The 25836-nt window shown below is 39.5% G+C and overlaps 1 protein-coding gene across 2 annotated transcripts in view; it reads left to right on the forward strand.

Annotated features, from left to right (window-relative positions):
- The first annotated feature begins 2439 nt into the window (after positions 1 to 2439).
- The window catches only part of MARCO (macrophage receptor with collagenous structure), a 60682-nt gene continuing 37285 nt past the window's right edge, over positions 2440 to 25836 (forward strand). For both annotated transcript variants that reach the window (XM_030917107.1, XM_010362156.1), the window contains exon 1: positions 2440 to 2671. In XM_030917107.1, coding sequence (XP_030772967.1) covers positions 2575 to 2671 — 97 coding nt within the window. In that variant the 5' untranslated portion in view covers positions 2440 to 2574. The remainder of the gene's footprint in view (positions 2672 to 25836) is intronic.

A 25836-nucleotide genomic window follows, 5' to 3' on the forward strand; every position in this document is an offset into this window, starting at 1 on the left:
TTGCTTCGTCCTAATCCCTGAGTCTCAGACCCTGCAAGGTGAATGGATTAGTTTGAATCATATAAAGTGTCCATTTAATACATATGAAAAACAGATGATATCAGTCATTTCATATCATTCAACCTAATGGATCCTCCTAGGATGGAGTCAGGAGGCCACACTGCACGTGAGTGCCTCAATTATACTGCTCAATGGTCCTAAGCCTGGTGCACATTAGAGCTCCTTCTGAAATTTTTATTAAAACCAGAGTCTCGGGCTTGCGATGGGAAACTGGCATGTGTGTTATCAAAAAGTTCCTCTACTGCAAACCTCTGGATTGGAACCCCTGGATTAAACCAGAATGAAATCTGTCTATAGTCTGAGGCAGAGAGTCTGGATTCAAATTCTGGTGTAGCTCTTTACAACCACACAATTTGAGGCAAGTTGCAAGTTATGAGTGTTGAGCAATGTACATAAACAGTGTCTGGCATAACAGTAAATCCTGGATAAGAATTAATGCTTGTACAAGCCATTACTTTGTGTAGAAGTTCAGAGAAGTAAGTCAATGAAAGTCACACAGCAAGTCAATGAAAGAGTTGAGTTTGGGACCCAAGTCTCTCTGGCCCCATAGCCAGAGGTGAAGTGACTACACTTGACATCCACTAAGTGCTTCCTCTAAGAGCAGAGATCCTCAATAATTAGCCCATGACATTTTCTAATAAGTCCCCTCCCCACACCCACGAGAATCAAAGCTGAGCTGACTAGGCAGAGGCAGAGGCAGAGCAGGGAGCTCTGCCAGGCTAAGTGAGCAGGTTCCTTTGCCTGGGGGATTGCCCTCCAATGAGCAAATCCCCTGTTATCTGGTCCTATCTACCCCTCAGACTCTGGCTGGAGCCATCACTTCCTCATTTCCAACTCTCCTCTTTAAATTTTTCTGTCCTGGCTTCTGCTGCTTGTCCTCTGGCGGAACCAGTGACTTCCTGAATGTTGAAATTGTGGGCACCACGGGGGACCTCTGCTTTTCAGGGCACTGCTAGGAACTCACTTTCCTGAGTTTCATCCCTTTTCACTTTCTGACATACCACAGGCCAAAGAAAGTGACTTAGCCTGGCTCAGCTTCCCCTCCTGCCACCCGTCTTCCTCACCTCTTACATTTCAAATAGGCCAAAAGTCTATGGCTCCCCTATTCCGGGCCGTCGCACCTCTGAGAGGCTGTGCCTTCCCTCCTTCCTCCCTGGAGGGCCTTTTCCTCATCTTGATCTGGATCAATCCCCCATTATCCCTTTAAGCCCAGCTCTGGTATCTCTTGATTCAGATGATAAAGCTTTCTGTCATATTTCCGCCCTGTCTCCCCTGCCTCCAAGCACTTCTGTCTTTTCAGGAACATCAACCTTTGCCGCACTTCACAGCAGCTTTCTGGAATCTGGTTGTAGCCGCATCCATCTTGCATGCTAGACTGTGAATATCTTTAATGAATAAAAGGCCATTTCTTCATCTCCTTGGCACCCAGCAGGCTCACAATGTCTCCAGTGATAATAATAACAACATGACCATAGTGTTTATTACCTAATACTTCCATCCTAGCCACCTTACATGATTTAAGGCTCACAAAATTCATATCTTCCTTACTTTCACAAACAGAATAGTGAAATGCTCAAAGCTCAAGTGACTTGCCCACTGCCAGACAGCTCCTATGTGGAAGATGTGGAATTTGAAGCCAGGCATTCTAGCTCATAGTGTCTGTGTCTTAACCGCCATGCTATACAGCATCCCTGGTAGAGATGCCTGCCAGGAGGAAGAGAGGGAAGAGGTTACTTTCCTTAAGGAGTCCAGATCTCACTGGGGCCTGGACAAGGACACCTGTAACACATGTACACATGTGCACTTATGTGTACACACACACACAGAGAACATGGGAAAACTACAAGAAGAAATACTAAGTGCTAAAATATGTGGTTCAGAGCAGTGCTTCTCAAACGGTAATGTGTATATAAATCACCTGGGGATCTAGTTAAACTGTAGATTTGGATTTGGTCTGATGGGGTGGGACCAGAGACTCATTGTTAGAACAAGCGAACTTGCATTTCTAACAAGTTCTCAGGTGATCCTGATACTGCTGGTCCATAGACCACATTTTGAGCAGCAAGGATGAACTCTAAAGGTTGAGGCAGGTCAGAGAAGGGAGATTTCACTGTGGGGTGGAAAGGTCCTGGGACAGTGAGCTGAGTCTGGGCCCACAGCAGGGCTTGGTTGGCTCTCTCTGGGGCCATCCAGCTTCTGGGTCTCAGGGACCTGGGAGTGAGGGGGTGATTTCAGAGGCCCGTAACTTGTGCCCCAAAGCCTCCTCCATCCCCCTTAACAAGCAGCAGCACTGTGTAGGAGATTCACATGTGAATAGCCCGTGTTTGAGAAATGTCCAATCCTGATCATGTCAGGAAACATTCTGCAAATTCCGAAATCAGAGCCAAAGGGAAGTGCTGCGAGGTTTACAATCAGCTGTAGTGGTTCTATGGGAAGGATCTTTCTCCGAGTGGTTCCTCTTGAGGGGAGCATTTCTGCTGGCTCCAGGACTTTGGCCATCTATAAAGCTTGGCAATGAGAAATAAGAAAATTCTCAAGGAGGACGAGCTCTTGAGTGAGACCCAACAAGCAGTTTTTCACCAAATTGCAATGGAGCCTTTCGAAATCAGTGGTAAAGTACTATTCCTCAATAATGGAATTGATCAGAAATGTAGTCTTTCTGCTAGCGAGATACGAAAATAGACAAGTCAATAGAAAGTCTGAGTTTGGCCTATTGCTGCATTTTGCACGTAACCATCACTAATATGTGTCTGGAGTGCTTCAGTTTGGAATTTCTGGAATGCTAATAATAGATGCTGTGTCTTTAGCATATAATCAGGTTTTTCTTAGCTTCACTATTGTTTTAATCATATTTAAATATTTTCCCTTGAAAAAATGCCAATGCTTATTAAATGTCTCCTTTTTTTATGAGTGTCTTATTCTGACACACAGGTTGGATGATACAATGAAAACGCAAAACAGGGGCACTGAAAGGGGACCACAAAACTGAAGTCAAGCATAACAGTTTTCAAAACACAGCTTCTTTAAAATTGTTTAAGGGGATTTCTGTTATAACTGATATGCTGGTCAGGAAACATTCTGAATTTCATGTTGACTGAAATATGTTCATAGTTTCATAATTAGTTTGTCTTAGGTTAAACTCAGGTCTGTAATATTCAGTCAACTCTGTCGTGTTTATTTTCTCACTCAGTGTTCAACAGGTGATGCATTTTTTTTTGTCTTTTTTTTTTTTTTTTTTTTTTCCTTTTTGTGGAGAACGGGGTCTCACTGTATTACCCAGGCAGGTCTCGAACTCCTGGGCTCAAGCTATCCTCCCGCCTCTGCCTCCCTAAGAGCTGGGATTACAGGCCTGAGCCACCGCGCCCGGCAGGTGATGCATTTTTAAAATCTTCTAGAATTTGTAGCATTCGAAGTCATGGGTGGGCTTGCATTCCATACATGATCTCTGATTTCCTAGTTCTAGAACATTCTCTTGGGATCATCTTCCAAGTTGATCAATCATTTCCACTCCCAGGCTTTGCTGGAAGATGTCTATGCAGGAAAATTGGTGGCTCTGTCTCCTGGCCAAAGTATCCTTCTCATCCCACACCTGTCTGTCCAGGTTCCTGCCTGGAATTTTTATGGGTACAAAGATGAAGCGTCTGGGGCTCTGCCTCTAGGAATTTACAGTGTAATAACAGAGAAAGGCATGAGTGCTAATGACTATAATAATCATTGGCTATTTAGAACTTCTCAGAATGTAACATTCTGGATATGTAGAATGTAACATGACTGTTGAAGAGACTGAAGATGTTCAAGCATACTGAGCACCTATTTCCAGCAAGCCACTGCGCTCAGTGCCAAGGAAACAGGCTTGAATAAACATAGCCTCTGGCCTCTGGCTTCTGGCAGGAGGGGACAGGGGACAGGGTGAGCTGCCCATGAACTGACAATTTCCATGTTGTGACTGAGACTTCCACAGGACATGATGGATGGATCTAACCGAGTGTAGGGCCCTGGAGGGCAGAGCTGACACCTCTTCCAAAGTTTAAAGGATAAAGGGGATCCGTTAGAGAAAGAAATGAGTGCCTGAGGCAGGGGTGGGCACCACATGTTTGTATTGTATTCACAAGAAATATTTGGAAAAATATAAATAATTCCATACTGTTTGGCCATAATTGGGAGGGAAAGACCAGTGGGGACTGACGCCGGAACCAAAAACGTTGACTTCATCTTGAAGTCAGTGGGGAAGCGGGAAGGGGGCGATGTGGGGCTGAAAGACACTAATGTGTATGTGAGGTTGCTCTTTGTCCTACATGGGAATGGCTGGAGAGAAGCTGAGGACAGAGAGGAACTTGGCAGCAAGAGGTGATGAGGGGCAGTGGATGGAAGGCAGGAAAAAGAGAGGAATGCTCTGGAGAAACCCTGGAAATCAGATCAATTGGACTACAATGGCAGGACAGGGCTGGGGAGGAAGACACAAGAGCTAAAGGTAAACCCCAGATTTCTGACCCCGGTTGTGTGTGTCACCAATTAAAAATGTAACCAAACCAGCGCAGGAGGATTCCTTGAGCCCAGAAATTTCAGACCAGCCTGGGCAACATAGCAAGACCCTATCTCCACCAATAAATAAATAAATAATTTTAAAGTGTCTTACCAAAACACCAAAACTACTCTAATTTGGATGAAACATTTTCTTAAATGCATTCACAACATCCTGCCTTCTAATACAAAGATTGTGGAACATATGAAACTTCCTAGAAGAGTGCCATTATGCAGCTAATCACTGTGAGGCTCTGTAACACAGTGACCCCTCAGGGCCGGCTCTAGGCACCTTATTCATTTATTTATTTATTTATTTTTTGAGACAGAGTCTTGCTCTGTCGCCCAGGCTGGAGTGCAGTGGCCGGATCTCAGCTCACTGCAAGCTCCGCCTCCCAGGTTCACGCCATTCTCCTGCCTCAGCCTCCCGAGTAGCTGGGACTACAGGCGCCCGCCACTGCGCCCAGCTAGTTTTTTGTATTTTTTTAGTAGAGACGGGGTTTTGTTGTTTGCTGAAGATTTATTTATTTAGGCCATATATAGTTTTATTTTCTTTTGAAAATACACTGTCTTAAACTTCCCTCATTTGGTTCATGAAAAACAGCACTGAAAAACATTTCTAATGTCATTTTCCCCATTTATTTTTCTCTATTGTTTGTATTGAAATATAAAATGCTGCTTTTCCCTGATGACAAAGTATTAAACTAGTTTATTATTATTATCCAAGGATACCGGACTAGGAAAGTTTTAACCACATGCTGAAGAAAATTTTAGAAGTGAGTTTGGGAAACTTTTGGAATATAACTTTCATTTTTTCTAAAATTAATCTAAAAACATGATGATGAGTATAAATTTCACAGTATACCCTCTAGAAGCACAGTGCACCTTGCCTCCCTCTTTCCTGACATCACCTCCAGCCTCCCTCATTAGAACAAGCCTCCTTCATTCTGCACTAGAATTAAGGTACTCTTTCTTTTCTTTCTTTTTTATTCTAGCTTTTTAGAATTGTGATTAACAATACAAACTGCATATATTTATGATGTACACATGATGATTTGATATATGTATCCACTGACAAATGACCACCACAAAGACTGCTTTAGTTTCCTGAAGGGACTTGACATAGGGTGGGCTTCTGTGGCCCTCAGGGTCCCACACAATCCCAGGTCTCTCCTCAGAGCCATAGAAACTGCTCTTTTGCCCCATCATCCACCTCAACAATGGAACATTTGGGCTTGAATGAGAGGATTTACCTGTTGACAATATCTTTCTGGGATGTGTCTCTTTCTACCTTTTTGAAAATTAGCAACCTGTGTCTCACTTTAGGCTTCCTGTCACACTTCTGGTACATCTCGTTTCTCAAGGAAGACTACTGTTACCACACCAACAAGCACTTGTTAGGCTGTGCAATGTGATCTGTCGAGACCTCTTTTTTTTTTTTCTTTTTTGAGATGGAGTCTCCTCTGTCACCCAGGCTGGAGTGCAGTGGAGCAATCTCGGCACACTGCAACCTCCATCTCCCGGGTTCAAGTGATTATCATGCCTCAATCTCCCTAGTAGCTGGGATTACAGGTGCCGGCCACCATGCCCGGCTACCTTTTATATTTTTAGTAGAGATGGGGTTTCACCATGTTGGCCAAGCTGGTGTCCAACTCCTGACCTCAAGAGATCTGCCCCCCTTGGCCTCCCAAAGTGCTGGAATTACAGGCATGAGCCACACAGCTGGCCCTGTTGGGACCTCTTACCCCAACTTCTCAACTACTTCAGGCTTCCCACCAACTTCAGTCTGAAGAACATTCTTCCTGAGAGAGAAGATTGAAACAAAATACAAGAAGAAAAGTTAAAGTTTTTATTGTTGTTTTAATTAACACTAACCATTGTCTCTCAGTAGTGAGCCTAACCATCCTTTCTTCCCACCCTTAAGATACTCTAGAGCGACCTTTAACAAACCCAAACCCTCAAGTCCATTCAGGCTTAGTCTTGCTGAGACGACTGCTATTATTTCAGGTCATTGTTCTGACTTTGCTGTTTATCATACCAATATTTCTCAACATCATTTAAAATCTGGCTTTAATGTAGAGTTCTGTCTTCACTTTTTATTGTGAAATACTTATAGATTCAGGGAAAGTTGCAAAAAAATGTACAGAGAAGAAGCTTTTCTGACACTTGACTCATTCTCCCCAGTGGTAACATCTTACATTGCATTAATACAAAATTACAACCAGGAAATTGATATTGGTGCAATCCATAGAGCTTATTCATTAATTTTACATGCACTCATCCATGGGTATGTATATAGTTCTACCAATTCTATGCTAAATAACCCCACATACCCCTTACCCCCCCACCAGCAATCATCAACCCCTGGCAACCACTAATCAGCTTCCCATCTCTATAATTTTGCCATTTTGGGAATGTTACATAAAGAAGTTACACAGTATGTGACTTCTTTAAGATTGATTTTTTTCATATAGTGAAACCCATCCAAGTTGTATCCATCCGTAGTTGGCTCTTCTTATTGAGCAGCATTCCTTGATAAGAATGTATCAGAGATTGTTTAACATTCACCCACTGAAGGACATTTGGGTTGTTTTCAGTTTGGGAGCTATTACAAATAAAGTTGCCATGACCATTTCTGTAAATGCCTTTGTGTGACTTTAAGTTCTCATTTCTCCAAGGTAAATGTTCAAAAGTGTAATTGCAGGATTCTAAGTGTATGTTTGGTTTTATAAGAAGCAGTCAATATATTTTCCAAGGTGACTATACCATTTTACATTCCAGCAGCAATGTACAACTGATCCTGTTTTCTGCAACCTTGCCAACCTTTGACATTATCACTATTTTAAAATGTAACCATTCTCATAGGTGTATAGTGATATTTCATTGTAGACTTAATTTACATTTTCCTAATGGCTATGGAATGTTGATTATCTTCTCATGTGCTTAATTACCATGTGTATAACCTCTTCAGTGAAATGTCTCTTTGTGTCTTTTGCCCATGTTTTAATTGGATCTTTTATTTTTTACTGTTTGGTTTTAAGAGTTCTTTGTATATTCTGTATAGAAGTCCTTTGCTAGATATGCGGTTTGCAAATATTTTCTCCCAGTCTGTAACTTGTATTGCTATGTTCATATCAGCATCTTTCACAGAGCAAAAGTTTTTAATTTTGATAAAGTCCAACCTAACAATTTTTCCATCTATATGTTGTGCTTTCAGTGTCAAGTCTAAGAGCTCTTTAGCCCTTGTTGCTGAAGATTTTCTTCTCTATCTTACCCTAATTTTTTTTTTAGTTTTATGTTTTACAGTTAAGTTCATGCTCTATTTTATTTTTATTTTTATATGTTAGAGACAGGGTCTCACTATGTTGCCCAGGTTGGAGTGTGCAGTGGCTATTCACAGGTGTGATCATAGTGCATTGCAGCCTCAAACTCATGAGCTCATGTGATCTTCCCACTTCAGCCTCCCAAGTAGCTGGGACTACAGGCTCGTACTACCATGCCCAGATCATGCTCATGATCCATTTTGAATTGATTTTTGTATAACGTATAAGGTTTAGGCCAAGGTTTTCATTTGTTTCATTTTGTTGACCATGGATATATCGTCATTCCGTGCACCATTTATTGAAAGGCTATCCTTTCCCTGTTGAATTGCTTTTACACCTTTGTCAAAAACAACTTGGGTAAATTTGTGTGCATCTCATTCTGCATTCTTTATTCTGTTCCAGTGGTCTATGTGACTGTCCCTCTGCCAATACCACAGTGCTTTGATTACTATAGTTATATTGTAAGCCTTAATATCAGGTAGAGTTATTCCTCAAATTTTAGTCTTCTTTTCAAAACTGCTTTAGCTATTCTAGGGTTTTTGCCTTTCCATATAAATTTAAGTGTCAGCTTGTCTATGGTTACAAAAAGATCTTGCTGAAATTTTGATAGGCATTGTGTTACATCTATAGACAAATGTAGAGAAAACTGATATCTTTATTATATGCAGACTTCCAATTTATGTACCTCTCTCCATTTACTTAGGTCTTTGGTTCTTTTAATTAAATTTTCAAAAATTTCAGCATACAGATCCTGTACATGTTTTGTTAGATTTATATCTAAATATTTCATTTCTTAGAAATACCAAAGTTGTTGGAAATAGATAATTGGTGCCACGAAGAAAAATCAGCACAGAGACAAAAGATCTCTCAGCAAGGCCAACTTTACTTTCTACAGAAAGGGTGCACAATCACAGATGGAACAATGGCGGGAGCACACCTGAACAAAAGAAAAGCAGACATATTTATCCCTTATACATTTGGGTCATCCTTACTGCTGTGTCCTGCATCTATTGGCTGGAGCAGGACCTCACAATCTTAAACTGATAGCCGATTTGCTAATAGCCTAAAACTTTCCTAAATAGATAAGTACAGGGAAGAACAAAGAAGTTGGTTACAAAAGGTTTAAGGAAGCAATAACATTTCCAAATAAGGAAGGGGCATAGGCTGTGAGCTGGAACATTCCTGTGAGCATGTTCAACAGTTACATAGGATAGGGCTTCACAAAGAGTTGTTAACACAAAGCAAGGAGGCTTGAAGAAAGTTAGTCCTCAAAAGAAACCATCATTTCCAACACTCACAATTTATTCTTCAACAAGAAGGAAAACTTTGAAGAGGAAATTTTTACTTTCTATAATCCCTCCTCTTTTACTTTTTCGTTTTCCTCTTCAAACTTACTTAACATGTCTTGGCTTAATTGCTTTGATGAACTCCTGGATATATGGTACAACATAATACCTAAGAAGAAAGAGTATACTTATTATAGTTGTTAAAGAAGTAAGAATTGAAGCTGCTTTGTTGTTGTTTTCCTTTTCTCGTTGACAAAATACCAGAGTAAAAGGGATAGGCAATAGAACTAGAGCATAAGTGTTGCTCCAATTATTTGGCAGAGTGTCCAGTAATGGTCCTCCACAATCCCACCATGCATCTGCTCAGGGCGGATGTATGAATAAGGGCAGACTGATGGGTCAGCTCTTGGAAGTGCCTGACTTCACTGCATCCTATTATGTCTCCAAGGAACACCAGATTTTCCCCCCTTGTCATTGGAGATATGAGGTAAAATTGGTTTTGGAAGTTGGAGGCTGGATGACCCTCAAGGGCTGACTGCCAGGGTGTTGAACTTCAGGAAATAGCAGAAAAAGAGCTTGGCACAATTCTTTATTCCAGGAGGTGGAGTCTTGAAAAACAGCTACCATGCACTCCATGTCCGCTTGATTTGAGGGCCATACTAGTGGAAAAACAACAACGTGGGCCTCTGGCCTACCATGTACACAAGCGTAACAGTCACTTTTGTTTAAAGTGCGAACAGAATATTTAATCTATTTTAACCAGGCATTTACATCTTTATACCCTGTTTCAATGGCTATGGTTTGCCGTAGGTCTCCTATTTGTACTACTGAGAACTTGCTTTTGTCATTTGGCATGAGGCGAGTCATAGTTTGATTTTGTAGGTTTGGGAAAGGGGCAGCTGTAGGAGGTGCCTATAGGATCTTTCCAGTGACCTCTGTTCCTAAACCACAGAAGCGCCCTACAGTGGGGTTAGAGTTGCTGGTGGTAGGAATAGTAATGGATATAAGCACTGGGTAAGGAAAGGAAAATATAGATAGACTAAGCTTTCCTTAGCTTTAATTTGGTAGGGCTTGATCCAGGAACAATGGCCTATGATTCTGAGGATAATGGCGCTTGCTTGACTCAGGTGTGATGTGTCCATCCCTTTCTGCTATATGAACAGCAGTCTCAGTGGTTAGCAGCACAAGGTACGGTCCTTCCCACGCTGGCCCGAGTTTCCCTTCTTTCCGCCCTTTGAGGAGAATGTGATCCCCAGGCTGGTGCTGGTGTACTGGAAACTCCAAGGGTGGCACCTGTGCTAAAAGACCTTTTGTTTTAAGGGAAGAGAAGGTGGAGGATAAACCAAGTATATAATTTCTAAGAAATTGATCTTTTGTTTAAAATGTGGGGACATCAACAGTGGACTTTATAGTCCTTGGTGCCTTCTTGCTGAGAAATTTTCTTTATCACCTATTTTTATTAGTTTTTAGACCAAAGAAAGCCCAACACCATTTTATATTTGACAATGCTTCCTGTATGATTTTATACCATATAAGCTAAATTTTACCTTTATATTAGTGTGTTATTAATGTTAAACTTAATTTTAATAAAACTTTGTAGACATATTTATCTAATTTTAATGTCTGACCATAAGGTAAGATTTTTATAGACTGTTTTTAACCTTTTATAATTTTTTGTTAAAGCGCAGGTTAGTGCTTTAAGGAAAACCTGTTGTGTTTTTATTTTAATGTCCAGTTCACAGAAAAACTGGATGACACCCCTTTAACTTTAGCCAATATGTTCACACACAGAATTTCCTTTACAAGTAACGTTTCAAAACTTGCTTGAACCTTCAAAACAAAATTTTTTTACCCTTTTAATGTAGGTGAAAATTCACATTCTTATGCCTCTTTATAATCCTTTTACCAAAAGTATGTTTTGCTTTCCTTACACACCTTGCATGTAAACTGTTTCTTCAATAGTTTCACATTCAGAAGGCCTAATTACTTTTAAATTATACAACATTTCTTGCATAAATTCCCTTTTACAACTTTTTTTTTTTGCAACTTTCACAGACAATTCTTCAATACACCTCAACTTTCTGAGTTGTTGAAAACATCCCTTTCTTTAAACAACCGGTTAATTTATTTTAGGACAAGAATTTACCATATAACATTCCTTTTCCAGTGACCTCTGTCCCCCCTCCTCTTTTTTCCTCAAAGGTGATAACCATTCTTTTCCAAAGTGAAATTACTTCATGTCTGTGGACTAGACTGTTTAAGACCACAAGATTAGAAGTTAGGATAATACGCGTTACACTGTTAACATTTAGCAAACTTTACTTTTGTTGAAAACCTTGTAGGTTTTGGGTTTCAATTATCCTTTGCTATTAATAAAACCTAATTTAATCCAAATTTAACTGAGAATTGGTATAGATGACTCCTTCCTGAATCTGTTAAGTATTTTAAGGCTTGGCTGAGTGCAAACAGCTCACATTTTTGAGCAGACCAATTATTAGGCAATTTTCCTAACTCTGCTTCTACAAGAGTTTCCTTATCACTTACTGAATACCCATTGTGTCTTTTTCCCTAAGTCACCTGGGAGGAACCATCTGTCTTCCTGTCACCCAGGAGGAACCATCAGTCATCCTGTCCTGAAGGGAGTTCCTCCTAGTTCTGGTGGCACCTTTGCTTGGTAATTAAGATTTAGATCCCCTGTTAGGAAACCTACTGGGTCAAGGGAATTTTCAGTGGCTAATGTCAAATCATTTTTTTCTAACAGAATAGCCTCATACCCTAAGGTTCTTGAGTCAGTGAGCTACCTTTTAGCTTTTGGGGTTTTTTGTTTGTTTGTTTGTTTGTTTGTTTATTTTGACCTAGGATAGTTCTGACCTGATGACGTGTGCTCACAATGTTAAGTTTCCTCTGAAAGTTATTTTTCTACTTTGTTCTGGTAACAAAGCAGTTGCTGCTACAGATTGAATGCATTTGGGCCATCTGCGGGTTACTGGGTTAAGGATTTTTGATTAGAAAAGCTACGGGTTATCAGTGGCCTCAGTGCTTTCGGGCTATGCCTTTGTTCCCACTGACAACAAGGTGGTATTGGAGTGTTATAGGGTCATGGAGAAGACCTCCAATTATCAATTATAGGTTTTAAACTTACCCTGGCTTTTAAATGAATAGGGTATACTGTTTTCTATTTACTGCTTCTATCTCTCTCTTTCTCTCTCTCTCTTTGACTCTCTCTCTTCCTCTCTTTTACTCCCTCTTTCTCTCTGTCACTTTCTCTCTTTCTCTCTCTCTCTCTGATTCTCTGTCTCTTTCTCTCTCTCTCTTTGACTCCCTCTTTGTATCTCTGTCTCTCTCTCTTTCTCTCCCTTACTTCCTCTCCCAGTTTCTCTTTCCTCTCTGCTGGTCTTTCCCTGCCTCTGCCAGCCGCTTATGCTGCTGTTCTCCCTTCTCCTTCCCCTTCCCCTGGGAAGCAACCAGCAGGAGTGGAGCTTAGCCTCTTTCTTACCCCTGAGAAGAAGGGAAAGGGGAGTTCTGAATATTTTTCTTACTACCAGAGGTTTGTTTGAGGTTCAACCACCTGAAATTTGAGGAAGGCTCAACCCCTCAAACCAGGGGATGTCTTGCCTTGCCTGCCCTGGGAAGTTGACCTGGTTTCTCCCTTTCCCCCTCTGAAGGTCCCTTGCACACTTCCCACTTGTGTTGTCCTCTGTGGCCACTCCCCCAAGGGAGAATTAGGCCCCTCTTAGTGTTGGCATGCCGGTATAAATCCCATGGCGGGATCCGTCCTAAGCCATATGAGGTAGCTAGGGGACCGCAGAGAGGACCCACTCACTCCGTCCAGCAGTAGGACTTGTCACCATCCACACAAACGACACCGCAAGCAGAGTTGTCTGTGATCATTCACGCACATCCACGTTTAGCCCTCCAGAATTTCATCACCAAGGAAGTACTTTACCAGCTCCTGTGGATTTCCTTCCTTGGTCTGTGCACAAAGTCGTTGCCGCAGTATGTGAGGATCCTTTAAGCTAGGTTGCTGGCCAGTTTCTTTCTGCATTGCTGAGAGCTCGGGTTATTCCTCGCACCAGGTAGGTCTTGGTCCCTTACGCCTGAGGCCACGGCAAGAGGTGGTGTGGTGCCTCCTCATGAAAGAGGACTAGAGACGCCCCTGGAGGATTGCCACAAAAATTGTTAGAAATATCAAAATTGTTAGAAATAGATAATTGGTGCCACAAAGGAAAGTCAGCACAGAGACAAAAGATCTCTCAGCAAGGCCATCTTTACTTTCTGCAGAAAGGGTACAATCTTAAACTGATACCCAATTTGCTAATAGCCTAAAACTTTCCTAAATAGGTAAGTACAGGGAAGAACAAAGAAGTTGGTTACAAAAGGTTTAAGGAAGCAATAACATTTCCAAACAAGGAAGAGGCATAGGCTGTGAGCTGGAATGGGCCTGTGAGCACATTTAACAGTTACATAGGCTAGGGCTTAACAAAAAGTCATTAAACACAAAGCAAGGAGGCTTGAAGAAAGTTAGTCCTCAAAAGAAACCATCATTTCCAACACTCACAATTTATTCTTCAACAAGAAGGAAAACTTTGAAGAGGAAACTTTTTACTTTCTCCATTTGATGTGATTGTCAATTCTATTATGCTTTTAATTTGGTTTCCATTTATTGTTAGTATATAGAAATGTGGTTGATTTTTATGTGTTGATCTTGTATCTTCCAACTTTGTGAATTTATTTATTCATTCTAAAAGTTTTCTGGAGGCGGGGGGATCATGGTGGATGAGAGGTGAGACTAGATTTCTGCTCCAGACAGAGCAGCATGCAGAGGCTTGCTTTGTGAACTTTAGCTCCATATCAACTGCAAGAACAAATCAGCAGTCCTGAGAGGATTCACAGACACTCTGAAGGAAGTGGCCTGCTCCTGAAGGACACAGTAGACACTCCAAATACTGTGAGTGCCCCAGCCATGTAAGTGGGAAAGGGAGACCCTCGTCTCCTGAACACATATCCCCACTGGAGAAGCTGAAGATCTGTTTGCAGGAGAACTTTCCAAATTTACCTGGAGCTGATCAAGTTAAAGAGCTGAGCCAAGTGAAATATAGGGGTGGGGGAAGCAGCAGAAAGGCCCTGGGAGCTTGCTGGGTCCCCAAACAGCCCATGACTGGCTGGCACCACAGGGATCCATCAAGAAGGTGGCCAGAGAAGCAGGGGATAAAACTCCACAGGGAGAAGGAATTATCTAGCTGAACTTGGGTGTAACAATTTGAACAAGGTGAGAAGCCTCCTGACCAGAACTCGGTGGAGGGCACAAATCCAGCTTGCAGACTTCACAGGCAGGGGAAGAATTAAAGTCCTTTTCTTTGGCAGCTGGGAGGCGGACAAAGCTTCAGGCAAGTTTTCAAGGCTGTCTCACCCTCTCCCTGGAAACACACTTGGGGCTGTTGCTGGGGGAACAGTGGGAGTGAGACTGGCCCTTTGGTTTGTGTGGGAGCAGGGTGAGGCCTGTAACTGCCAGCTTTCCCCCACTTCCCTGACAACCTGCATGACTCAGCAGAGGCAGCCATAATCCTCCTAGGTACACAACTCCAGTGACCTGGGAATCTCACCCTCATACCCTAGAGCAGCTGCAGCAAGACCTGCCGAAGGAGACTCTGAGATCATACACACCTAGCCCCACCCCTGGACCTGATGATCTTTCCCTACCTGCCCTGGAAGCAGAAGACAAAGGACATGTGATACTCGGAGTTCTAGGGCTGCACCCACCGCCAGTCCCCCTCTACACTACTACAGCTGATGCTTTCTGGAAATTGCCACCTCCTGGCAGGAGGCCAACCAGCACAAAAATAGAGTATTAAACCACCAAAGCTAAGGACCTTCACAGAGTCCACTGCACCCTCTGCCGCCTCTACTGGAACAGGTGCTAGTATCCACAGCTAAGAGACCCTTAGGCAGTTCACATCAGAGGACTTTGTGCAGACAACCCCCAGTACCAGTCCGGAGTTGGGTAGAGTCACTGGGTGATAGACCCAGAAGAGAGACAAAAATCACTGCAGTTTGACTCACAGGAAGCCACATCCACAGGAAAATGGGGAGAGTCCTACATCAAGGGAACACCCTGTGGAACAAAAAAATCTGAACAGCAATCTTCAGACCTAGGCTTCCCTCTGACAGAACCTACCCAAATGAGAAGGAACCAGAAAACCAACCCTGGTAATATGACAAAACAAGGCTCATCCAGACCCCTAAACCCACTGCCAAAAAAAAAAAAAAAAAAAAAAAAAATCACACTAGTTCACCAGCAATGGATCCAAGCCAAGAAGAAATCCCTGATTTACCTGAAAAAAAATTCTGGAGGTTAGTTATTAAGCTAATCAGGGAGGGACCAGAGAAAGATGAAGCCCAATGCAAGGAAATCCAAAAAATTCTATGAAAAGCAAAGGGAGAAATATTCAAGAAAATAGATAGCTTAAAGAAAAAAAACAGTTAAAAATTCAGGAAACTTTGGACACACTTTTAGAAGTGTGAAATGCTCTGGAAAGTCTCAGCAATAGAATTGAACAAGTAGAAGAAAGAAATTCAGAGTTCAAAGACAAGGTCTTTGAATTAACCCAATCCAACAAAGACAAAGAAAAAAGACTAAGAAAATATGAACAAAGCCTCCAAGAAGTCCGAGATTATGGTAAACAACCAAACCTAAGAATAATTGATGTTCCTGAGGAAAAAGACAATTCTAAAAGCTTGGAAAACATACTTGGGGGAGTAATCAAGGAACACTTCCCTGGCCTTGCTAGAGACTTAAACATGGAAATACAAGAAGCACAAAGAACACCTGGGAAATTCATTGCAAAAAGATCTTCCTCTAGACACATTGTCATCAGGTTATCTAAAGTTAAGATGAAGGAAAGAGTCTTAAGAGCTGTGAGACAGAAGCACCAGTTAACCTATAAAGGAGAACCTATCAGATTAACAGCAGATTTCTCAGCAGAAACCCTACAAGCTAGAAAGGATTGGGGCCCTATCTTTTGCCTTCTCAAACAAAACAATTATCAGCCAAGAATTTTGTATCCAGCAAAACTAAGCCTCCTGTATGAAGGAAAGACATGGTCGTTTTCAGGCAAGCAAATGCCAAGACAATTCGCCATTGCCAAGCCACCACTACAAGAACTGCTAAAAGGAGCCTTAAATCTTGAAACAAATCCCAGAAACACATCAAAACAGAACTTCTTTAAAGCATGAATCACACAGGACCTATAATACAAAAATATAAGTTAAAAAGCAAAAACAAAAAACAAAACAAAGCACAGGCAACAAAGAGCATGATGAATGCAAGGGTACCTCACATTTCAATACTAACATTAAATATAAATGGCCTAAATGCTCCACTTAAAAGATACAGAACTGCAGAATGGATAGGAACTCACCAATCAACTATCTGCTGCCTTCAGAAGACTCACCTAACACATAAGGACTCACATAAACTTAAAATAGAGGGGTGTAAAAAGGCATTTCATGCAAATGGGCACCAAAAGTGAGCAGGGATAGTTATTCTTATATTAGACAAAACAATCTTTAAAGCAACAGAGGTTAAAAGAGACAAAAATGGGACATACATAATGGTAAAAATCCTTGTCCAACAGGAAGATATCACAATCCCAAACATTTATGCACCTAACACTGGAGCTCCCAAATTTATAAAACAATTACTAATAGATCTAAGAAATGAGATAGACAGCAACACAATAATAATTACTGAGGTACTTCAATACTCCACTGGCAGCACAAGAGAAGTCATCAAGACAGAAAGTCAACAAAGAAACGATGGATTTGAACTATACCTTGAAACAAATGGACTTAGCAGATATATACAGAACATTTCATCCAACAACCAAAGAATACACATTCTATTCAACAGTGCATGGAACTTTCTCCAAGACAGACCATATGATAGGCCATAAAATGAGCCTCAATAAATTTAAGAAAATTGAAATTATATCAAGCATTCTCTCAGACTGCAGTGTAATAAAACTGGAAATCAACTCCAAAAGGAACCCTCAAAACCGTGCAAATACATGGAAATTAAATAACCTGCTGCTGAATGAGGATTGAGTCAAAAATGAAATCAAGATGGAAATTAAAAAATTCTTTGAACTGAATGACAATAATGACACAACCTATCAAAACCTCTGGGATACAGCTAAGGTGTTGCTAAGAGGAAAGTTCATACTCCTAAACACTTACATCAAAAAGTCTGAAAGAGCACAGCCAATCTAAGGTCACACCTCAAGGAACTAGAGAAACAAGAACAAACTAAATGCAAACCCAGCAGAAGAAAGGAAATAACCAAGATCAGAGCAGAACTAAATAAAATTGAAACAAAAAATACAAAAGATAAATGAAACAAAAATCTGTTTCTTTAAAAAGATAAACAAAATTGATAGACCATTAACAAGATAAACCAAGAAAAGAAGAGAGAAAAACCAAATAATCTCACTAAGAAACAAAACAGGATATATTACAACTAACACCACTGAAATACAAAAGATCATTCAAGGCTACTATGAACACCTTTACTCACATAAACTAGAAAACCTAGAAGAGATGGATAAATTCCTGGAAAAATGCAACCTTCCTACCTTAAAATTACCCCACCTCCCCAAGAAAAACAACAACAACAACAACAAAATGAACAAACAAACAAACAAACAAACAAACAAAAAACAGTCCAGGACCAGACCGATTCACAGCAGAATTCTATCAGACATTAAGAGAAGAATTGGTACCAATCCCATCTGACACTATTCCACAAGATAGAGAAAGAAGGAACCCTCCCTAATTCATTCTATGAAGCCTTCATTACCCTAATACCAAAACCAGGAAAAGACACAGCCAAAAAAGAAAACTACAGATCAATATCCTTGGTGAACATAGATGTTAAAATCCTTAACAAAATACTAGTTATGATGGATATCAAAAAGATAATCCACCATGGATCAAGTGGGTTTCATACCAGGGATGCAGGGATGGTTTAACATTCCCGGGTCAATAAATGTGATACACTACATAAACAGAATTAAAAACAAAATCACATGATCATTTCAATAGATGCAGAAAAAGCATTCAACAAAATCCAGCATCCCCTTATAATTAAAAACCTCAGTAAAATCAGCATACAAGGGACATACCTTAATGTATTAAAGGCCATCTATGACAAAAACACAGACAACATAATACTGAATGGGAAAAAATTGAAAGCATTCCCTCTGAGAATGGGAACAAGCCAAGGATGCTCACTCTCACCACTCCCCTTCAACATAGTACTGGAAGTCCTAGCCAGAGCAGACAAGAGAAAAAAGATAAAGGGCATCCAAATCGGTAAAGAGGAAATCAAAGTGTCCCTTTTTGCTGATGATATGACTGTTTACCTTGAAAACCCTAAGGGCTCCTCCAGAAAGCTCCTAGAACTGATAAAAGAATTCAGCAAAGTTTCTGGTTACAAGATTGATGTACACAAATCAAAAGCTCTTCCTTACACCAACAGTGACCAATCAGAGAATCAAATCAAGAACTCAATCACATTTGCAATAGCTGCAAAAAAAAAAAAAAAAAAAAAAAGACAATACTTAGGAATGTACCTAACAAAGGAGTCAAAAGAACTCTTCAAGGAAAATTATAAAGCACTGCTGAAAGAAATCATAGATGACTCAAACAAATGGAAACACATCCTATGCTCATGGATGGGTAGAAACAATATTGTGAAAATAACCGTACTGCCAAAAGCAATTTACAAATTCAATGCAATCCCCATCAAAATACCACCATCATTCTTCACAGAGTTAGAAAAAACAATTCTAAAATTCATATGGAACCAAAAAAGAGCATGCATAGCCAAAATAAGACTAAGCAAAAAGAACAAATCTGGAGGCATCACACTATCTAATTTCGAACTATACTATAAGGCCATAGTCACCAAAACAGCGTGGTACTGATACAAAAAATAGGCACATAGACCAATGGAACAGAAAAGAGAACCCAGAAATAAACCCAAATACTTAAAGCAAACAAAAAAAATAAAGTGGGGAAAGGACACCTTTTTCAACAAATGGTGCTGGGATAATTGGCTTGCCACATGTAAGAGAATGAAACTTGATCCTCATCTCTCACCTTATGCAAAAATCAACTCATGATGGATTAAAGACTTAAACCAAAGACCTGAAACTGTAAACATTATAGAAGATAACATTGGGAAAACCCTTCTAGACAGTGGCTTAAGCAAAGATTTCATGACCAAGAACCCAAAAGTAAATGCAATAAAAACAAAGAAAATAGCTGGAACCTAATTAAACTAAAGGGCTTTTGCACGGCAAAAGGAACAGTCATCAGAGTAAACAGACAACCCACAGAGTGGAAGCAAATCTTCACAATCTATACATCTGACAAAGAACTAATGTCCAGAATCTACAACAAACTCAAACAAATCAGTAAGAAAAAAAAAAAATCCATCAAAAAGTGGACTAAGGATGTGAAAAAACAATTCTCAAAAGAAGTTGTAAAATGGCCAAGTGACATACGAAAAAATGCTCAATATCACTAATGATCAGGGAAATGAAAACCAAAACCGCAGTGTGATACTACCTTACTCCTGCAAGAATGGCCGTAATCAACAAATAAAAAAACCGTAGATGTTGGCATGGATGTGGTGATCAGGGAACACTTCTACACTGCTAATAGGAATGTAAACTAGGACAGCTGCTATGGAAAACAGTGCGGAGATTCCTTAAAGAAGTAAAAGTAGAAATACCATTCGATCCAGCAATCCTACTACTGGGTCTCTACCCAGAGGAAAAGAAGTCACTTTGAAAAAGATACTTGCACTTGCATGTTTATAGCAGCACAATTCACAATTGCAAAATCATGGAACCCCAACAAGTGGATAAAGAAACTGTGGTGTATGTATGATGGAATACTACTCAACCATAAAAAGGAATGAATTAGCAGCATTTTCAGTGACCTGGATGAGATTAGAGACTATTATTCTAAGTGAAGTGACTCAGGAATGGAAAACCAAACATCATATGTTATCACTGATATGAGGGAGCTAAGCCATGAAGGCATAAGAATGATACAATGGACTTTGGAGACTTGGAGGGAAGAGTGGGAAGGGGGTGAAGGAAAAAAGACTACAAACATGGTGCAATGTATACTGCGTGGGTGATGGGTGAACCAAAATCTCACAAATCACCACTAGAGAACTTCCTCACATAACCAAATACCACCTATACCCCAAAAACTTACAGAAAAATAAAATAAAATAATAATAATAAATAAAAATAAAAATTTTTTGTAGATTTTGTGGAGTTGTCTATGTAGATAGTCATGTACTCTACAAATAAGAACATTTTAATTTCTTTCCAATCTGTAGGCCTTTTGTTTCTTTTTCTTGCCTTATTTATTGCACTGGCTAGAACTTTCCAGTACTATGTTGACTAATAAGGCAAGAACAGATATCCTTGCCTTGTTTCAAATCTTAAGGGAAAAGTGCCCTCTCTTTCACCATTAAGTATGATGTTAGCTTTAGATATTCTGTAGACGCAATTTTTTAAGTTGAGGAAGTTCTCCTCTATTTCTAGTTTGCTGAGAATTTTTATTGTGAGTTTATTATTTGTTACGAGTCATATTTATGAATTATAACGATGGTAGTTTTACTATGAATTGGATTTTGGCAAGTGCTTTTTCTGCATCAATTTTATGATTTTTCTTCTTTAGCTTGCTGATCTGGTGATTATATGGATTAATTTTAAAATATTGAACCATCCTTGCATATCTGGAATAAATCCCACTTTATTGTGGTGTATAATTTTTAAAATATATTGCTTGATATTATTTACTAATTTTTTATGAAAGTTTTTAAAAAACTTTTGTTTCTATTTTAAGTTCCAGGTTACATGTGCAGAATGTGCAGGTTTGTTACATAGGTAAACATATGCCATGGTGGTTTGCTGCACCCATCAACCCATCACCTAGGTATTAAGCTCAGAATGCATGAGCTATTATTCCTAATGCTCTCCCCATACCCCCATTCCCTGACTGGCCCCAGTGTGTGTTGTTCCCCTCCTTGTGTCCATGTGTTCTCATTGTTCAGCTTCCACTTGTAAGTGAGAACATGCAGTGTTTGGTTTTCTGTTCCTGCGTTAGTTTTCTGAGGATAACAGCTTCCAGCTCCATCCATGTCCCTGCAAAGGACATGATCTCATTCCTTTTTATGGCTGTATAGTATTCCATGGAGTATATGTACCATATTTTCTTTATCCAGATGGATATCACTGATGGACATTTGGGTTGATTCTATGTCTTTGTCATTGTGAAGAGTGTTGCAATGAATATACATGTCCCATCTATCTTTATAATAGAATGGTTTGTAATGGGATTGCTGGGTCAAATGGTATTTCTGGTTCTAGATCTTTGAGGAAGCACCACACTGTCTTCCACAATGGTTGAACTAATTTACACTCCCACCAACAGTGTAAAAGTGTTCCTATTTCTCTGGAACCTCACCAGCATCTGTCGTTTCTTGACTTTTTAATAATCCCCATTCTGACTGACATGAGATGGTATCTCATTGTGGTTTTGATTTTCATTTCTCTAATAATTAGTGATGTTGAGCTTTCTTTTCATATGTGTGTTGGCTACATGAATGTCTTCTATTGAGAAGTGTCTGTTCATGTCCCTTATTCACTTTTTTAATGAGATTGTTTGTTTCTTTTCTTGTAAATTTGTTCAAGCTCCTTGTAGATTCTGAATATTAGACCTTTGTCAGATGGATAGATTGCAAAAATTTTCTCCCACTTTGTAGGTTGCCTGTTCACTCTGATGATAGTTTCTTTTGCTGTGCAAAAGCTCTTTAGTTTAATTAGATCCCATTTGTCAATTTTTGCTTTTGTTGCAGTTGCTTTTGGCAATTGCATCATGAAATCTTTGCCCATGCCTATGTCCTGAATGATATTGCCTAGATTTTCTTCTAGGGTTTTTATAGTTTTGGGTTTTACAGTTAATCCATCTTGGGTTAATTTTTGTATAAGGTGTAAGGAAGGGGTCCAGTTTCAGTTTTCTGCATACGGCCAGCCAGTTTTCCCAGTAACATTTATTGAATAGGAGATCCTTTCCCCATTGCTTGTTTTTGTCAGGTTTGTTGAAGATCAGATGGTTGTAGATGTGCAGTCTTATTTCTGAGTTCTCTATTCTGTTCCATTAGTCTATGTGTCTATTTTTGTAACAGTACTATGCTGTTTTGGTTACTACAGATTTGTAGAATAGTTTGAAATATAGTGGTGTGATGCCTCCAGCTCTGTTCTTTTTGCTTAGGATTTTCTTGGATATAAAAGCTCTTTTTTGTTTCCATATAATTTTAAGATAGTTTCTTCTAATTCTGTGAAGAATGTCAGTGGTAGTTTAATGGAAAATGCATTGAATCTATAAATTACTTTGGACAGTATGGTCATTTTCATGATATTGGTTCTTCCTATTTATGAGGATGAAATGTTTTTCCATTTGTTCATGTCCTCTCTGATTTCCTTGAGCAGCAGTTTGTAGCTCTCCTTGAAGAGGTCCTTCACATCCTCTGTTGGCTGTATTCCTAGGTGTTTTATTCTCTTTGTAGCAATTGTGAATGGAAGTTCATTCACGATTTTGTTCTCTGCTTGCCTTTTACTGAAGACTTTTGTGTCAAAGTTCATGAGAGAGTTATGTTTGTTTCTTTCCTTCTTTTTTTTTTTTTTTTTTTGGATTGCCTTTGATTTTCGTATTAGGATCATTCTGACTTCATAAAATGAGTTATAAAGTGTTTCTTCCTTTTCTATAAGAAGTTGTGTAAAATTGAAGCTAATTCTTCTTTAAATGTTTATTAGGATATGCTAGTAAAACTATCTGGGCCTGAATATTTCTTTTCTGGGAGTTTTTAAATTAAAATTTAGATTTATTTAATGATTATAGATATTCAGATTATCTATTTCACCTTGGCTGAGTTTTGGTAGTTTTCAGGGACTGGCCCATTTCCTTTAAATTGTGAGCATAAAGTTAGTGATAGTATTTTCTTATTTTCTTTTTAATGGCTGCAGGATCTGTAGTAATAGCACCTGTTTCATTTCTGATATGGGCTATCTGTGTCTTCTTTCATTTTTATTTTTGTCAGTCTTACTAGAGATTTGTCAATTTTATTGATTTTGTTCAAAGAGCTAGTTTTGTTTCATTGGTTTTTCTCTATATTCCTATTTTAAATTTTATTTATTTATATTCTTATCTTTATTATTTCCTTTTTCTGGTGATCAGGAATTATTTTGTTCTTTTCTAATTTCTTGAAGAAAAACTTAGTATGTTGATTAGAGGCCCTTTTTATTTTTAGTGTAAACAGTTTGTGGTATAAATTTTCTTTTCAGAGCTGCTTTTGTTTTATCCCATAAATTTTAATATATTATACTTTCATTTCTAGTTTTTTAAAATTATTATACGTTAAGTTCTAGGATACGTGTGCACCACATGCAGGTTTGTTACATATGTATACATGTGCCATGTTGGTGTGCTGCACCCATTAACTCGTCATTTACATTAGGTATATCTCCTAATGCTATCCCTTCCCCCTCCCCCACCCCATGGCAGACTCCAGTGTGTGATGTTCCCCATCCTGTGTCCAAGTGTTCTCATTGTTCAATTCCCACCTATGAGTGAGAACATGTGGTGTTTGGTTTTCTGTCCTTGTGATAGTTTGCTCAGAATGATGGTTTCTAGCTTCATCCATGTCCCTACAAAGGACATAAACTCATCCTTTTTTATGGCTGCATAGTATTCCATGGTGTGTATGTGCCACATTTTCTTAATCCAGTCTATCATTGATGGACATCTGGGTTGGTTCCAGGTCTTTGCTATTGTGAATAGTGCCACAATAAACATACATGTGCATGTGTCTTTATAGCAGCATGATTTATAATCCTTTGGATATATGCCCAGTAATGGGATGGCTGGGTCAAATGGTATTTCTAGTTCTAGATCCTTGAGGAATCACCACACTGTCTTCCACAATGGTTGAACTAGTTTACAGTCCCACCAACAGTGTAAAAGTGTTCCTATTTCTCCACATCCTCTCCAGCACCTGTTGTTTCCTGACTTCTAACTGGTGTGAGATGGCATTTCATTGTGGTTTTGATTAGCATTTCTCTGATGGCCAGTGATGATGAGCATTTTTTCATGTGTCTGTTGGCTGCATAAATGTCTTCTTTTGAGAAGTGTCTGTTCATATCCTTGGCCCATTTTTTTGATGGGATTGTTTGATTTTTTCTTGTAAATTTGTTTAAGTTCTTTGTAGAATCTGAACATTAGCCTTTTGTCAGATAGGTAGATTGTAAAAATTTTCTCCCATTCTATCAGTTGCCTGTTCACTCTGATGATAATTTCTTTTGCTGTGCAGAAACTCTTTAGTTTAATTAGATCCCATTTGTCAATTTTGGCTTTTGTTGCCATTGCTTTTGGTGTTTTAGTCAAGAAGTCCTTGCCCATGCCTATGGCCTGAATGGTATTGCCTGTGTTTTCTTCTAGGGTTTTTATGGTTCTAGGTGTAACATCTAAGTCTTCAATTCATCTTGAATTAATTTTTGTGTAAGGTGTAAGGAAGAGATCCAATTTCACCTTTCTATAAATGGCTAGCCAGTTTTCCCAGCACCATTGATTAAATAGGGAATCCTTTTCCTATTTCTTGTTTTTGTCAGGTTTGTCAAAGATCAGATGGTTGTAGAGGTGTGGTTTATTTCTGAGGGCTCTATTCTGTTCCATTGGTCTATATCTCTGTTTTGGTACCAGTACCATGCTGTTTTGGTTACTGTAGCCTTGTAGTATAGTTTGAAGTCAAGTAGCATGATGCCTCCAGCTTTGTTCTTTTTGCTTCGGATTGTGTTGGCAATTTGGGCTCTTTTTTGGTTCCATATGAACTTTAGAGTCGTTTTTTCCAGTTCTGTGAAGAAAGTCATTTGTAGCTTGATGGGGATGGCACTGAATCTATACATTACCTTGGGCAGTATGACCATTTTCACAATATTGATTCTTCCTGTCAATGAGCATGGAATGTTCTTCCATTTGTTTGTGTCCTCTTTTATTTCGTTGAGCAGTGGTTTGTAGTTCTCCTTGAAGAGGTCCTTCACATCTCTTGTAAGTTGGATTCCTAGGCATTTTATTCTCTTTGAGTAGTTGTGAAATGGGAGTTCACTCATGATTTGGCTCTCTGTTTGTCTATTTTTGGTGTATAGTAATGCTTGTGATTTTTGCACATTGATTTTGTATCCTGAGACTTTGCTCAAGTTGCTTATCAGCTTCAGGAGATTTTGGGCTGAGACGATGGGTTTTTCTAAATATACAATCATGTCATCTGCAAACAGGGCATTTTGACTTCCTCTTTTCCTAATTGAATACGCTTTATATCTTTCTCTTGCCTAATTTCCCTGGCCAGAACTTCCAACACTATGTTGAAGAGGAGTGGTAAGAGAGGGCATCCCTGTCTTGTGCCAGTTTTCAAAGGGAATGCTTCCAATTTTTGCCCATTCACTATGATATTGGCTGTGGGTTTGTCATAAGTAGCCCTTATTATTTTCAGATACGTTCCATCAATATCG

This window comes from Rhinopithecus roxellana, chromosome 14, assembly GCF_007565055.1.
Source record: "Rhinopithecus roxellana isolate Shanxi Qingling chromosome 14, ASM756505v1, whole genome shotgun sequence".
Classification (NCBI taxonomy): domain Eukaryota; kingdom Metazoa; phylum Chordata; class Mammalia; order Primates; family Cercopithecidae; genus Rhinopithecus; species Rhinopithecus roxellana.